This window comes from Anser anser (genome assembly GCF_964211835.1).
Source record: "Anser anser genome assembly, chromosome: 2".
Lineage (NCBI taxonomy): Eukaryota > Metazoa > Chordata > Aves > Anseriformes > Anatidae > Anser > Anser anser.
Window position 1 is genome coordinate 98,778,874 of NC_139721.1, and position 16,062 is coordinate 98,794,935.

Genomic DNA, 16,062 nt, shown 5'->3' on the forward strand with positions numbered 1-16,062 from the left:
GGGGGGGGGCGGGGAGCAGAGAGCAATTTTTCTTCCACTGGAAAACCTCTTGTAGAGCCTGATGGAATGTTCTCTTGAGATGATAGAAATCTTCGGGCATCCGATTGAGGTTTATAATGAAGTAATATCCTCCCACACAGCTACTTTCATTATGCCTTACATTGAAATTGCACATTGTAATGCTTTGAACAATTTTCCCCTTTAATTCTTCACCCTCCAGGAAGCTTTACAGGGTCTGAGTTTGCAGTGAGTGTGTGGGTACAACATGTTTTGGGTGATACAGCCTGTCTGCGATCCTGTCTTGGAGGAAGATGCTGAGTGAGCATGGGTACCGTAGGCACCATGCTGTTTAAAATGCTGTACCACCACAGTGTTAAAAAGAGCTGGGCAAATAATGCCAGGAGCATTCCACAGATGTTTGTCCAAATCTTGAATAAACTCAGCTTGCTCTTTTTATGTCCCTTTTGTGTTCATTTTCTCGGAACAATCAAATAATTCAGTTTTACTGGCAGAGCAGGTTTCAAAGCCACATACACAAGTGCGCTGGGAAGCAGAATTGCAAATGTGCAGATCCTGTCAGAGCAGGAAACTGAGAGGGTTTTATGCGGCTCATGTGATAATTGAATAGCAAAGCTGAAATTTAGAACAATTGCAATTGGTCCATGGAGTTAAAACATGAAATAGCAGTCATTAAAATAATCTAAAGCATCAGTTATACCACAGAACATTTCAGCCTGTGAGTTTTCAGTGTTGTGATATGGCATCTAAACTATTAGAAAGGTTATTTGCCCAGCTCTAGGTTAGGATAGATTTTCATTACTGATTGATTTTAATTACTTACTGTGTTTCCAAAATAAAATAAATAAATAAATCAGTGAATTGCATAGATGAACAGTGTATAGAGGTGTCCTTCTCTTTTCTTCTCCTGTTAGATGAAGGTGAGTGAAAGGTGAAGGGAGAGCCCTCCAGCTCCCTCAGGCCACTGATTGCATTCAAGCAATGCTTAATTGCTGCCAGGTGAAGAGGTGACACAGATTGTCTGTAGGATGGGTTCTTTATTTTTTAAGTCCTAAAATGGTTCAGTTTGAAACCTGACCTACAGGTTACTGCAAAATGACTCATTCCTCAGTTTAGCTTTTCTACATCTGCCTAATTAAGGGCAGCCCCCTGCTAGGTGATGTGGACTGAGGAATAAAGTGGTTTTACCTCTAAGCTGTCTGATTGTGCCCTAGAGCTGTGTTGTAGAGATTTTTCCTCTAAATGCTGCAGTTATCAAGGCCATGGTGGAGCTATCATCTGCCCAGTTCTTGTGTATAGTCTAAAGTAAAGGAGTTCTGCTTTTCTAGAGACTACCCCCACATTTCAACTTTGCATGGGTTTTATATCCTTATCTGTGGCTACCCTGTGCTATTCATTGTATGGTTACAACTGAGCTATTCAGACCAGATCAGTTCCAGTTAGGGTTGTCTCACTCCTCTCTGCTGTTTGCCCTTCTTTTTCCAGACTATTCAAAAGTCAAAAGTCTAGCCCAATAACATCAATAACAACATTACCATCAGCCTCAGAGAGTTTGGTTTGCAGCCCATCTTCCTTCTTAGTGCAGCATTCTTTCTAATTCTGCTGTCTTGGCTCATGAAATATTACCCCTAGGATGCTAGAGCTGGAAATCCAAATGCTAGAGCTGGAGGGATCCAAAAGGAAACTCTGAGTCGCAGTGTTGCAATCCATCGGATAGACTCAAGGAAAGACTTGGATCAATAGGTTCGCTGTTAACCTGCTACGCATAAGCAGGGTTGCATAACCCTGGCAAGTCATTTAACACTCTGTTCGTCAGTGGGGAAATGAAGCATTTGTGTTTATGCATCTTTTTTTTTTACGGTTGTAGATTGAAACTGTTCTGAAATGCTACACCTCACTGAGGGGAATGTCAGCTGGTATTTTACCAATCTACCTAGGTCTGCTTTGGATCAGGTTTTCCATATCTCCCATATCACTGTCACTTCAAAGTCAGCTTTCAGTTGGCATATGTGGAGGTAGAATACATTTACTTCCCCCTCATTTACTTTCAACTGAGTCTATTTTTATCATATATGTTGAAGTTTATAAACCATGGAGTCAAACCACAGCCAAGCAGAGCAATTTAAGTTGTAGCCCAAGACCCTGTAGGTACTCCTACATCTTCCAAGAACACCTTTCTTCCATGGAGTTAGTTATGCACTTGGAGAAAAAAAAAAAAAAAAAAAAGATTCCTATACCCTACCCAAATGTGAACCTATCCTTAAATCACACAAATAGATTCTGGTAGATGACCTAAAGAAGTAATTTCTTCTCATCAGGAGCTTCTCTGCTTTGTTTGAACATAGGATTCAAATACAGTGTGACACTGCTTAGCTTCTTACTGACAGAAGCTGACATTTGCAAAGGATGGGCTGATCCTGATCGACAGCCTAGAGTTACATCTTTTTTTCCCCTTCATCAACAGCGGACAAGGTAACACCAGAGATAAGAGATATAAGAATAATAGCCCATGCATTTGCGGATGGACAGGGTGGAGAAGGAGATGCAGACAATTAGGGACTGAAGTGATGAGATGTTTCAGGAATTTCAGGAACAGTCCCAACTAAGGGGGCATTATGCCGAGATTTCAGTATTTGACAAACAAGAACTTTATGCTATATGTGCTCATCAAATGCTTGTGCTGCTATCCCTGATGTTTACCATTTTAGTAACCTCTGTGGTGAGAGAGACATTTCTGCCTCGTTACAAAAACCTTTGCAGAACCACTGCAGAGTTTAAGAACAAAAGCCTAACTGCACTGCCATTACAGAATTCTTTCTCTCCCTATGTAAAGGTTGTCACACATATTACTATTTCTAGTTCAATCATCACTGTGATACCTGAGCACCAAGCAGAGACTGTAACAACAGAATAGGGTTCTCCTATGAAGGCAAGGTAACTCTTGACTCCTGAAATGGCCAGGTGCTGTGCTTTGCTTGAATGAAGATGGTACAATAACGTGAGGACATAAACAGGAAGGATGGCAGAATAAGATTAGAGGCAAGTAATAAGGGAAAAAGAAGTAATATGATTTTTAGTGTTTGTTTTTTGTTTTTTTTTCCTATGTGGGTATTTTCTCTCTACATGGTAAGAACCAAACTGTGAACGTGTTCCCTGACAAAGGCAAAGTATGCCCGCACTCCTCAAGCAAAAACAAAACTAAAAAGCCAAACCAACCATGGCGGAATCACATGTTGAGATCTGAACAGAACAGATACATTTTGGCAGGTATATAAAACCATAATTAAAATAAAATTATGAGTTTCTATTCTAACTTTTACTCACAACCCCTAAATCACAGTAGAAAAAGTCACCTCAGTTAAGGAAAGGGACCTTATTTCCTGGGCAGGCAAACATCTGCAGAATATGGTTCTCTTGCTTCCATGAGCATAACAAATGTGATTTGGTTTCATGAGAAGGTTTGACATATATGTCAGGTTTGACATATATGAGAGGTTTGACATATACTTTAATGAGCACACAGCTATTTCCCAGTCTACAACAGTCAGAACAAAGGCTACAAATGCACTTTTATAACTAGTCTTGCTCCTGGCTTTAAGATAGGATTACAAGTTCTATTCAATATTAAGAGGGCACAACTCTTCTTTTTAACAACAATGTTTTTGCTAGGCAGCAATGTTGCCCAGCATCAAGCAGTATTTTAGAAAATCTAAACAATGCTAAAAACAAAATGTGGCATTTGTTATCTGCATGATTTTACCCTTTTCATTGCAAATTATGAGTTATACTAGGCCTGCATACAGGAGGAAGTTGGATTTAATGGAGTTAGTGCACATGGGATGCAGTGGGTAGCATTGTATAACTACCATTGTCTTTGATAGTGGAATGCGTTTCCCCACGTGATGCTTGTACCTGGGCATCAGTGTAATTTGGTTTTGCACATGAAAGTGAAATGATGGGAAAGGAGTAATTTCCTTCCCACAAAGACCCACATTTTTTTCTTATCCACTGGTGAGGAAATGCTTCAAAGTGTGCTTCAGAGAGTGGTATGTGAGCCTCATAATGGACAGCTAAGTAACCACCTGTACATAGCAGTAATTTAGCCTTATACTCTGGCAGTAAGTGGTTGGTACTCTAATGACCCAATCTTTCAAAGCACGTAACTATGTGCTAACTTTAAATAACCACATTTGTTTCAACAGGGCAACATGCACGCTGACTTCTAACCACATGCTTAAATGGTTTGCTGGGTCAGGGCCAGAGAGTTCAGCATCTGGCAGGATAAAATCTTAAACCTTGTAGCATGACATTTTATCTTTCTTCATCGTTTCTATATATAGATCTGTTTTATGTTCATGCTGATATCTACTCTTAGAACATCATAGAAGTCGGTGCTTTTTGGAGACTTTTTTATTGAGACTTTAGAAGATTGAAGTTTTTTTATTTTATTTTATTTTTCCACTGATTTCTGATGTCAATGCCTAATTTCTTATGTTCTAATTTCCTACCCCATTTCTTTCTTTCTTTTGTTAAAAGAAAGAGAGATACCCGACTTGATTTCTTTTTCATTTTGCACAGCTGAAAGGAGGGAACAATTTCAGTGAGTTAACTGTTGCTAGCTATACTAGTTTTAAACTGGTTGAGATCATACTATCACCACCCTAGTTTTATTATTGTGGAAGTAATCCACAATCCTGGTGTGGCTGCTTTCAATTATTACATTTCTAATTGCTTCTAATTGCTTCTAGCTGTAGTTCAATATCAATCTCTGATAGCACTGTGTTAGAGCATAATCATCTATGGCCCAAATCAGTATAAATATTTTGCTGCAAGAATTCTTATTTTGTAGATTATGTTAAATAGTACTAATAAGGAAAAAGGAAGAGTGAATATAGAAACTGTTGAAAAAAAGAGGATTTCAAAACATTTTTTTTAATTTCATTCAAGTATTCATCTTCCTTAATGCGTATCAAGTGGCTTTCAAAACCTATAGAAAAAAATTGATTGTTTATTCTAAAGGATGTGGATCAAAACCCAGAAGCAGGTATGTACTACTGCAGTTTTACAGCTAAGATTTCATAATGCCTTGAACTGAGAGAAATAAACAAGCAGTGTTTTGGAAGAAATTATTTCTTCTATCTTAGATACCTGAATGTTTGGGATGTAAATACACGGGTATTTGAACCCCACTCTTTGTTGTACAGTCCTGAGTTTCTTCATACAGATGTGCATCAAGAATAACCCTAGAACCCATAGAATAATACTTCTGTCAAAAGAGAAGGTTTTCTTTTGCTTGTTTATTTTTATTGGGGATAGGTTTTTTGTTGTTGTTGGTTGGGGTAGGGTTTACTTATTTATTTATTTTTAATTATTATGTTTTGTTTTGTTTTTGACCTCTTGTTCATTATAACTGTTACCCTGCAAACGATCAAGGGAGGAGAAGCTGCAGGGAAAATTTCAGTGTGTATCACGTTATATTAAATGCTTGAAGCCATTAATGTTTGGACTGGTTACTTGAAATGTTTCATATGGAATTTGTGGAGAATGTTCTGTCATGTCAAGAGCATCACTGCAGAATGTTTACATTCTAATACTTAGAATTGCTTTGCTTACTCATGCTGAGTTTTTAAAAGGTTTCACCTGAGGTGCATTCATGGAACTAAGAAATCTATTTAAGATTTTACTAAATTTCTGAGTTTGGTACATCTCGGTTTATACCTTTTGAAATTAAAATTATTATGTAGTTTAATGCATCTTCCAGAACTGCAAAATGGCAACTTTGAGATGTTTTCTTTGAGTGTCTATACCCTCTTTGCAAGAATGTTGTACTAATATAACTTTGTAAGAGTAGGATTGTGATGAGTATGCTTGCAAAGACTTTATTCCCTTATAAACTTAATATTTATTATCTTTATGCAGATAAAAATGGATGCCTGATAATTTCATAGCCATCAGTGAAAACAGCTGTCCTGATTTGCAAGGTCTGACTCAGAAAAACAACAGCTTCCACATAATGACTGTGTTCTCTAAGACCTAATCTTAAGTACTGTAACTTCCTGGGAGGGGAGGGAAGAGGGGAGAGCCATGCAGAGAGTTTGTCTGCGGTTCCACCTGTGATTTGGGAACTGGTAATTTGGGACCATTTGCTCTGGTGATGACTGGCTTATGTAATATCACTCAGCCAAGTTCCTTTACTGCTACTTGCCTCTGTTTTCCCTCTGGTTGAACAGAAACGATAATGGCTTACAAAATCACTTTGACTTTAGGAGCAATGAATTTCTTAGAAATCTACTGATCCATACTTGGGCAAGGCTTCTGTTGATGTTCATTGGTCTCCAGATCAGTCCTCACAGTTATGAAGTATTTTTATTTCTTGCAGAGAGGAGCCTGCCCTACTTTAGAATGAGTAAGTAACTTATGAACCAAAAGGTCAGGGCTGAGAGCAGGCCTGGCTGTGGGCTGAGTGAAAAGATGACCTTCTTTGGTGGATTTCTCTCTTCTCTCTCCTGGATTGAGATGGGGAGAGCACAGAAGGTAAGAGATCTAGGAGCTTGCTTGATTTTAAATTATAGGACTACTGGTGCTGTGTAGTCCCCTGCATAGCTGCGGGACTCCCTGCTTAGTTTGTACTAAGTATTGATGTGAAGGACAAGAAAGGAGCAGAATTTGCTCCAGCAGGGCACTTCTGAGAGTTAGGCTTCTCCAACTCTGCTTTGTTTGGTCAGCCTTTGCCTTGCACATCATGGTTGCAATCTTTCCCTTCGTGCTCTTGTGCAAATCATTCTGAATGCAACAGCTTCTGACACTCCTTCCTTCCTGCTCAGAGAGAACGTCTTCTGCTAAAAAGCAGGGAAGAAAGGCCAAACACAGAAGCTGACGGAAAAAATGTCTAGTGGCTGTTTTTCATTTAAATGTTCTCCAGGTTTATTTACTCCTTTCAGGCTTTTCACTCAGTTCAGTCTAATAATTGGAGTTCTTTTCTCCATTGCCTGCAGTTCACTGTCAAAAGAGTTGTGATGGCTGGGAGTATTAGTGATAACTGATCTGATAATTAAACAATATTGAAAAGCTAATATTGCCCATTTAGGATTTTCAACTGATGTGTAGCTTTTGTTTTTGTCATTGAGTCCTGCAGTCACTGCACATTGAATTTGTCCTTGAAAGACAGTGCTTTGTCTCTGGCTGCATTCATCCTCTTTTATTTAGTACACCTGGAATTCAGGCTTAACATAGATATTTTCTTGACTCCTTCCACTGTCCTATTCTAGGACATGATGTTTATTACAAAATACAGTTGTTAACTGTAATACAGTTCCTCTCCCAAGAGAAACTTGTGTTCTATCTCTAACTGTAGATAGATAATGCAATTGGAGAACTATATAAATGCAGTTTAAACATTCTGGAGCTGACATACTATATTTCATAGTAGACAGCATTTAAATAACTTTAATTTTATTAAGAAGCTGGAAAGAGATGAGCAGTTCTAGTTGCTATTTTCTGAATGTACAGCAGATGGTGCTTAACAAATGTTTTAAAGCCAATGTATGAAAACAGCCAAGACCAGCAATCTGAATTTTAATCATGCTTTGTGGTCTTTTTAATTGAAAAAGCAGCAATTTGAATGGAAAGCCCCCAACAGGATTGACTTACTTCAATACACACGATGTACACAACGTATGAAGGATGGGGATAAAACAATTCTTCCAAAATGGCAGGATTGTTTCTCTTGATTGTTGCTCTTTCCCTCCAGGCTCATCAAGGCTTACTTAACTAATGGGAAAGATCCAAGCTCCCAAGTACTACTTGTCACATGGACAAAAGAAAGTGAAGAAAATTGTGATGGGACCCAGCCTGATGCTCCTGATTTCTCACTGAGGGAGTATTTCTTCATACACGTCAGTGAAATAATTTAGTTTTGTTTTCTCTGCTGGCACCAACAGATTAGCCTGTGCTGTGGCTGCGGGCAATCCTTTCCAAGTGTGGGTGGCACCTGTCTCATGACTAACCCAGAACTTGCGTCATTGTTTCTCCTCTTGGTATCTCATTAGCAAGATAAGCAAGGTTCTGCAACTCCAAGGTGCTATTTATGTTCTGCAGTGTTAAAACTTCAAGATGTATCTCTAATAAGGCAGCTGTCATTACATATGAGTATAAGCTACCTTGAGCCAAGAGAATAATATAACAGCTTGCAATGAGTCAGGGTGCTAAAGAGAATTTACTGACATGCTTAGTAAGTTTTAACTAAGGTTTACTCTTTTTGAGGCCTCTTTTTCTTTTTCCAAAAGTTCAATTTCTTATTACAAAAAAATGCATCTTTCTGTTTTCTGATGAAAGGGCTCACAACGGAGAGGGAAATTAGCTGTGCACAAATGCTGATAATCTACATTAAGAGTAGAAATACAAACATGTACACCAGTCATTACTAGTTAGTTGTGTATCAATCCCAACATTGTCTGATCTCTTCTTAACCTGAAGGGCACTTAGTCAGCTTACAGCAGACTGTGAACTGCAGAATGGCCATATAAAACTCATTAAGAAGACCTTTTAAACCCACATTATTGGCCTAAAATCTCTGGATTTGCACTGATGTGAAAAGAGTTGAATGTTTTTTAGATGCTCTACTTGGCTGCAAAATAGCTGGTCATACTATAGAGCTGCCACAAATTCAGGGTCAAAACTTGTCTCAGCGCTAATAGGGAATCAATTAGCTATTTCTGGAAGCCCCAGGAGCAGAGAAGATGGGGTACCCATACGTCTTAAGATCATCTGTCCTCATCCTTGCATGTGGCACTTTTAAAGGCAAGCCAGCCTGATGCAGCTGCAGGCCTAGTGCTGGCGCTAAGACTCCTTTAAGGAACTGAACATATGAATTGGATGCTTTTCCACCACATCTGCATGGGGATGCACATGATGACCTGCCAGTTGGACTTGGATGCAGGAGTCTCACATCTGTAGTAGACTTACTAGGATTCAAGAACTGAGTGACTTGAAATACGGGCCTGATCAGATTAACTTTGAAAACACACAGTGCCATGAGATGTTATGAATCATATCTACTAGCCCAGATAGGGGGGGAAAAAAACATCAGCTTTGCTGATTAAGCAAAGCCAGAGTTCAGGTTTGAGAGCAAAGGTGACTGGACCATTAATGATTCAGAGCCCCTGAGATGCGAGTGGAAAGCCTGCCACCAATTCAGCAAAGACGCTGAGGATCCAGTAGGACCATATGTGCAAAGGGTCCCTTGTTTCTTGCTCTGGAGCTGAAGAAGGACTGCTGCTGCTAGCATCTCTGTGGCATATGACGGCATGATTGTTCACAGGCAGTGGGAAATGATGTGAATTTTTCTGAGATGTAGCCAAACAGAAATGGCAAAATTCTCTCTGAAACCACTGTAAAAGCAGACAATTAAAGGAGCCTCTGTTCAATGATCCTAAGGATGGTTCTAGAAGTAAGCAATTACAGCCAAGGTTGTTTGGAGCCTGTGTGCAAGCGTCAGTTTAGCCACCATCTGCAGCTGCTGGCCCACTTTCTCCCTTTGTTTAATCCCTTTGTTTAACTTTCTATTCTCCACAGGCTGCTGTGAGCAGACCACAGCGCTGCTGAGGCAATAATCAATACTCCTCTAATTTCAACTCACTTGACACTGAGAAAGCCAAGTTTGATCTTGAACTTGTTGAAACAATCCAGGGCAACAGACTGGTTTAAGTTGCAGATCCATTATGATCATAAAGCAGTAATAAAAAGATTCATTGTCCATTTTAAGGGTGAAGGTTATTTCTCCTTTCCCCCTAAAATCAGCATATCCCTTTCTGGTGTGGAGAACAATAGCGTTTCTCTACCTTGAGTCTTCCCAAGGTAATAACTCTCACCTCAAGCCAAATTCCTCCTGCCTACTTCTGTCCCTACCACAGCCTACAGCAAGCTGAATGGAAGCACAGACCTGGTTCTCCACAGACCTGCTTTAAGGGATGGGGAGACTGAAGTAGCATTAGAAGGATCGCCGAGTGAAGCCCTGATTAATCTGAAAGGAGCAAGCCTTACTGCTGTGTGCACCAGTAGCTGGTTAGAACCTGTGCTTTGAAATTTTCAGATTTGGGAAATCTGAAAGCCACCATCAAGGGATGCTTATTCAGTGTCACAGTTTCCAATGGAGGGGAAAAAATAATGAAAAGTTGAAAGTTAAACTAAGCTACCTTGCAGCAATGCTTGTTGTCTAAATTATGTCTCCTTTGCATGTCTGAGAAAGCAGGACACACACTGTGAGATGGGAACCTGCCTGGCTTCAGGCTAACTTGGAGCTGGAGATAATAGGGTGTTCCTGGGAGCAGATGGTATTGGGATACATCATTTAAAGATGTATGAGTTGTTATTTTCTTTACCTTTGGGTTTATCTGTGCACTGTGAACTGCAACAACCAAGCTGAATGAAAGTGACTTACGTTGGTGAAGTTAAACAACTATAAGTGCCTGCTGGCTTGGAGACAGTATAAAAAGAAACTCTTACATCAACCACTTTGACCATTGAACTGGCTCTTGAGGTGTCCTTCAAGGCTGTGGGTGGCTGCTATTCAGTCTGCATCCAAGCTCAGCTCTCACTGAAACTGACAGGTGTGTCACACAGTTATTCAGAGAGAACAGAAAGGCAATTACACATCTTGTTTTTTATTATTGTTGTCAATTGGATCAACAGAAATCACCTTCTCAAGGCACGGAGCAGGATGACTAAAGTCTGAGCAGGAACTCTACAGTGAAATGGCAGCAAAGATGGAGCGGGGGCATTGATTTCATTGAAGCTGTGTGTGAAAGGAATCAAAAAGCAGGCAAACAGCAGGACAAGGTATTGTGAAAGTGAGACTGGAAGGGGATAAGAAAAGCTTGTGGTACACAGGGCTTCTTGGAAGGAAGACTTTATCCATGCACAACTGTGTTTATAAAAGCCATACTTTCCCCTGTCTTTGTACATAAACAAGACTACTGTATCGAAAACAGTAAGTCCTTACTGCAGCCAAACAAACATGACCTACATAATAAATTTCTAAGAAACAAAGTTTCATGTTGTGCCTAATTGCTTAAGGATTAACACTTAAGGAAAAAAAAGCAGGTGTTTGGACTGGATGCTCAGTAGCCTAAGTTTATGGAATTTATTTGTGGTGTAGTTTCAGAGCAATACTAGAAGCCATACCAGCTGGTGTAACATGACATAGTTGTTCAGTTCCTTTCATTATAAACCAGCAAACCTTTTAGGGCACTGTCTACACCTCGTAAATACACCTGACCTGTTGAAACAATCACCTTCTCCCTGCAGGAGCACACTATGATCAGAAGTGATTAGAAGAACAACATTTACGGAGCTCCGATGGTCCACACCTAGCTCGGCAGTCCTTGCAAGCACAGGGTTTCCTTTCACAGGCCCTAATGCTCACCTTCTTTTGTATGGTCTCTCATCACCTACCACTGCTGTGGCCTTCTATTTGGGGTTTAATGGCTGTGGCTCAGCTTGAGAGGATGAACATGGAAGACTTGCCAGGTAGCTCACAGTTCAGCCTCAGGTCAATGCTACAGAACTGTGTCTGCTGTAAGGTAGAGATGACAGCTTTACACCAGTGCTTTATGAAAAGACTATGAAGAAACTTTTCCAGACCCTCTCCTTCATGATTATCTATCAGTATGGCAGTGAACAGGGTGCTCATTAAAACCTTTATTTTTAAATAGAAAAGGCCTTCCCTTCGTGCATTTTTTTTTTTTTTTTTTTTTAGAAAAAACAGTTATTAGCCAAATAACCTGTTTGCTTAAATCAGTATTACTTCCGTAGATCTGTATCAACTCCCCTTGACATATCCTAGGTTAGGAGAAGCATTCATTCAGAGGTAAGCAGATATGAATTTCTCTTTAAACTAGCCCAAAAAGCAGAGCCAGATCTGAATGCTGGTCTGATGAGAACTCAATGGGAAAATCCAGCTTAGACTGCAGCAGGATTGACTCTGCACAGTCTTAATAGGCAGCTCTGGATCAGAAACAGGAACTGTAGATCCAGCTCCAAAGCTTGCACTTCTTTCTAATGCCTGGCTGCTATTACCACGGACAAGCAAAGCACAGACCCCAGATTTGGCTGATCTCTTTATTAACTTATCAGTTGTAAACAAGTAGATTCTACGAGTTCTTCTTGTGTTGTGATACTTCCCAGCAGCCACACTCATCTATTCTAACTTGTTAGCTTGTTCCAGATAGTCTAGAAAGCAAATCAGCCTCTACTGAAAGATGGGACAACCAGCTTTTCACAATTAGGGGTGAATCCATGACAAGACATTTCTAAAGTTTGTTACAAGCAATGACTGAATGCTATGACAACCCCGAATGTTCATCTCCATATTGGAATGAATAATGATTATATTATCAGGGTGATGTGAAATATTGACTACAAATGCATTATAAATGCTTTCCCCTCTGTAATTGCATGGGCAAGATTAACTGAAACTCTATAGGCTGCTATAATTTTTGTGATAGTTTGTAACTATACTTTATGGAACTTGTAATAAATTACCTATACTGGCAGGAAATAAATCAGAACAAATTTTATTTGGACTGTTAAGAAGCCAATAGTACATTTCTAAAAAGCTATATACACTGTTTATGGCATTTAAAACAAGTAAAAATATTGTTTTGGTTATTTTGAAGGTAAGTAGCAACTCTGCAGTCATTCTTTGCAAATTGTTTTCATTAGCTGTAAGCAATCTACATAGATTTTCACACCTGTACATTTAATTGTAAAGAAAGTTTGAACAGAGTAGATCAAAAGTGCATTTTTAGAAAACTGTTATGGCATGAATTTTGCTTTAAGGATACTTATACCATTAGCTAAAAAAAAAAAAAAAAAAAAAAGATTCACATGGGTAACTTTGAAGACTGTATTTATGTGAACTGCCTTCACTAGCCGTAAATAACTACAGACTTTGCTCTGAATGATAAAAAGGCGATTTGAATTCTTTGTAAACCAGTTAGTTCTCACAAAGTAGTAATGGTCAAGGGGGGAGAAACTGTAAAACTTATTAACAGATTAAACCGTAACTTTTGTTTTTTTTGTGGAGGTCTTTGTTGACAAGAAATGAGTAAACAACGGATTTGGCTTGGAAGGTATTAAGGTTGGGATCTGTTTTGGAGTTTGTACCCGTAGCTATAAAAGGAGTGTAAACCTCTTTTCTTTGAGGACTGTCTGGCAAAGACAGCCACATCTCAAGCAGCAGCGCTTCTCAGTTTGGCAGACATTTCACTTCAGGCTTTTCTCCCAGCAGAATGGCGAACACTACATGCAACACAGCAAGCCAGAACCACGCTCCTCCTTGGCACTCATCAGGCCGTGACTACAAACACAGGCAGACGGTGCAGTCACGTCCCTATAACCTCTGATGGGGCGCACAGGTTTTCATCTCTTTGACGTAGCTGGTGCCCGAGTCCACGAGCTTCATGCTGTTGCACTCTGAGCCCCGTGCTTCTTCAGCCAGCTTTCCTTGGGGTGCCATCCTGGCAGGCAAGCGAGGCACTGGCCGCAACAGGTAAGGTTTCATCGAATGCTCTGTGCAGTGAGGCTTCAGTATGGTTCCAAGGCAGCCAACACCCTGAAGCGTCCAGCCAAGCCGGACCCGGGTCACCCCCCGGCTGATGCCAAGGGCTCTCATCGCGAGTGCTGCAGGGCGAAGGCACACTTCTTGTAGGCGGCGTACAGCAACAGGATGGCGCGCAGCATCCTGCGGCACATGGCGGCGGCCAGCCGGGCCTCGGTCTCCCGCAGCCCGCCAGGCCCCGGCTGCCGCGGGGCCACCACCCGGCAGAAGGCCGAGCGCTCCGACACCCGCAGCGAGCCGCTCCAGCGCGGCGGCTGCGCTGTCACCGGCCGCCCGAAAACGGCGTCGAGGCCCCGCAGCCTCACGGCCTGCGGCCGCCGCAGCGCCGCCGCGCGGCCCCGCAGCCCGCCCGCCGCCGCCGCCAGCGGCGGCAGGCAGGCCCCGCGGAAGGGGTGCGCCGAAATGGCGGCGGCCTGCGGAGCGGGCGGCGGGGCGCCCCGCAGCCAGCGCAGCGCCTCGTCCAGGGGCGAGCGGGGCGCCCACAGCTGGTAACCGCCCGCCATCCGCCGCCCGCTGGGCCGCGGGGCCCGGGCTCGGGCCGGGGGCTGCCCGCAGAGCCGCGGCCGTTGGCTGGGGCCGGCTGGGGGCGCCCGGCGGCGGCCTGCCCCCATGCCGCTGTCCCTTTGCGCAGAACCGCTGCTGCTTCCCCTGGACGGTGGTTGGTGTGTTCCCCCTCACACACACCTGTCCCCACAGCTCTTCATTTTCTCTCGCTGTTGCGCTGTGGTCTCCGTCAAAAAAGACTACCAGACTCACCTTCACCTCGTGATCTGATAATAATTCCTCACTGCTTGCTTAAAATCCCTCCATCATGTTAAGTTTAAACACCTTTATTTGAAGGCCCTTTTAAGAAAATAGCAAAGCCTTCTTTACCCAAATTTTCAGTCACAGTGAATGTCTTAAAAATTCAGAGTACACCAAATAACATTCAGCCTCCTCCCTCAATCAATAGGATACCATTTCCCATGTATTTACTGTCCTAACAGTCCGATTTTCCAGCTGTCTCTGCTGTCATCGGGGTTTGAAATTCTCAGTTTAAGCAGGAGCTGCACAGGGGAAAGGACTGAGCTTCTTTCTAGACAAACAATTTACTTGCAATTTTAGTTCTGGAGTGCTTTCACCAACAGTTGTAAATCTGCCTGTTACAGCACGTTTTCATTTTACTTCAGCTTGGAGTCACTGCAAATCTATATCGCGATGCAAGTTGCAGGATGTGCTTCTCCTTGAGGGGGAAAAGGTTGAGTTTTACAGATGGACAAATTTTGCCTAAGTGCTTCTGTACTGACGGAGAAATGTTACAGCATTTCAATAAGACCAATTTTATTTTCAGTCAAAAGCCTCCAGCAAGGAGGGCTGAAGAATGCTATGAACAGCAAGGTGGCTGAAATAGAAAAAGCTTGCCTTGAGTGGCAACTAAACTCACACAGAATAACAAAATAAACTTCTCAGTGGTAAATTGCTGAACTTCGCTGTAGTTAGCTTAGTGTTTCGAGTCGTGGCTGACTTGCCTATCATTGTAAACAAAATATTCCTTATAAATGGTTCCAATTTGATACAAAACTGTTGGAAGGCATACATATTAAGTACAGTGGAAAATATAACAAGTGTTCCTTAGAAATACCAAAGAAAATACATATCAAAACAGTCATCACAGTTACAAGAACACAAGAAATTCACAATCTGGAATTGCAGTTTGTTTTATTTGTGATCAGCAAAGAAGGATCCAGCATGGCCCATTTAACTTAGTGCAGCATAAGTTTTCATTTTGGATTAATTTCTCTGGGAATAGTTTTTTTTTTTTTTTTTTTTAATTCACTCTAGCATCTGTGATTTGCATTAATATATGCAAAGCATTGTAACAGCCATACTCCTTCCAAAAGCAAATATCTTCAAAATTAAATGCTCAGTTTTTCTAAAGGGAATTATCTTTTGTTTAAAAAAATCCCTAAACATCAAACTTTTTTTTTTTTTTAAACTCGCATACTGAGAGCACAGTGCTCTAGTTTTCACAGCAAAATGCACAAAGTGTTTAGGCATAACGATTTAAAGGGTTTAATTTTGCCTGTTATTAAACTGCTAAATTCCTTCACAATATACGCATATATGCTGGTTACACTGGAGTGTCTCCATTCAGTACTAAAAGCACTCTCATGAGTGTGTGTATATGTGCATACCATATATATACACACACACACATAAGTACATACATGTTTTCTACCTACTCTGTGTAAGAGGCAGATTGTGATATTATTTCCTTTAATGAATCAGATTTTCAATCCTGAGTTTACTCCTCAGGCCTTTTATTTAGCACAATTTGCTACTGATTCAGTGAGAGCTTTGCTTCGTTACAGTCTGAATAGAAAATTGATGAAATCTTCACCTTTTGTTTCTGAGTTAATTCTGGGTGACTGTGATTTGTTTCTTAC

At 41.1% G+C, this 16,062-nt stretch overlaps 2 protein-coding genes across 2 annotated transcripts in view; one reads left to right on the forward strand and one right to left on the reverse strand.

Moving 5' to 3' along the window:
- Positions 1-4,799: 4,799 nt before the first annotated feature.
- The window catches only part of LOC310893328 (uncharacterized protein), a 93,235-nt gene continuing 81,972 nt past the window's right edge, over positions 4,800-16,062 (forward strand). Inside the window, exons 1-4 of the transcript XR_014578907.1 lie at positions 4,800-5,062; positions 5,938-5,999; positions 6,398-6,552; positions 7,769-13,567. The gene's annotated coding sequence lies outside the window, so the exon portion shown is untranslated. The remainder of the gene's footprint in view (positions 5,063-5,937; positions 6,000-6,397; positions 6,553-7,768; positions 13,568-16,062) is intronic.
- LOC310893327 (FANCD2 opposite strand protein-like) lies at positions 13,561-16,044 on the reverse strand. The gene has a single exon (XM_083822096.1). The coding sequence runs from the start codon at positions 14,245-14,247 to the stop codon at positions 13,687-13,689; it is 561 nt and encodes a 186-aa protein (XP_083678222.1). The 5' UTR covers positions 14,248-16,044; the 3' UTR covers positions 13,561-13,686.

Excerpts from the sequence above, each read along its gene's own strand:
- LOC310893327 (XM_083822096.1), bottom strand. The coding sequence starts at position 14,247 with ATGGGGGCAGGCCGCCGCCGGGCGCCCCCAGCCGGCCCCAGCCAACGG.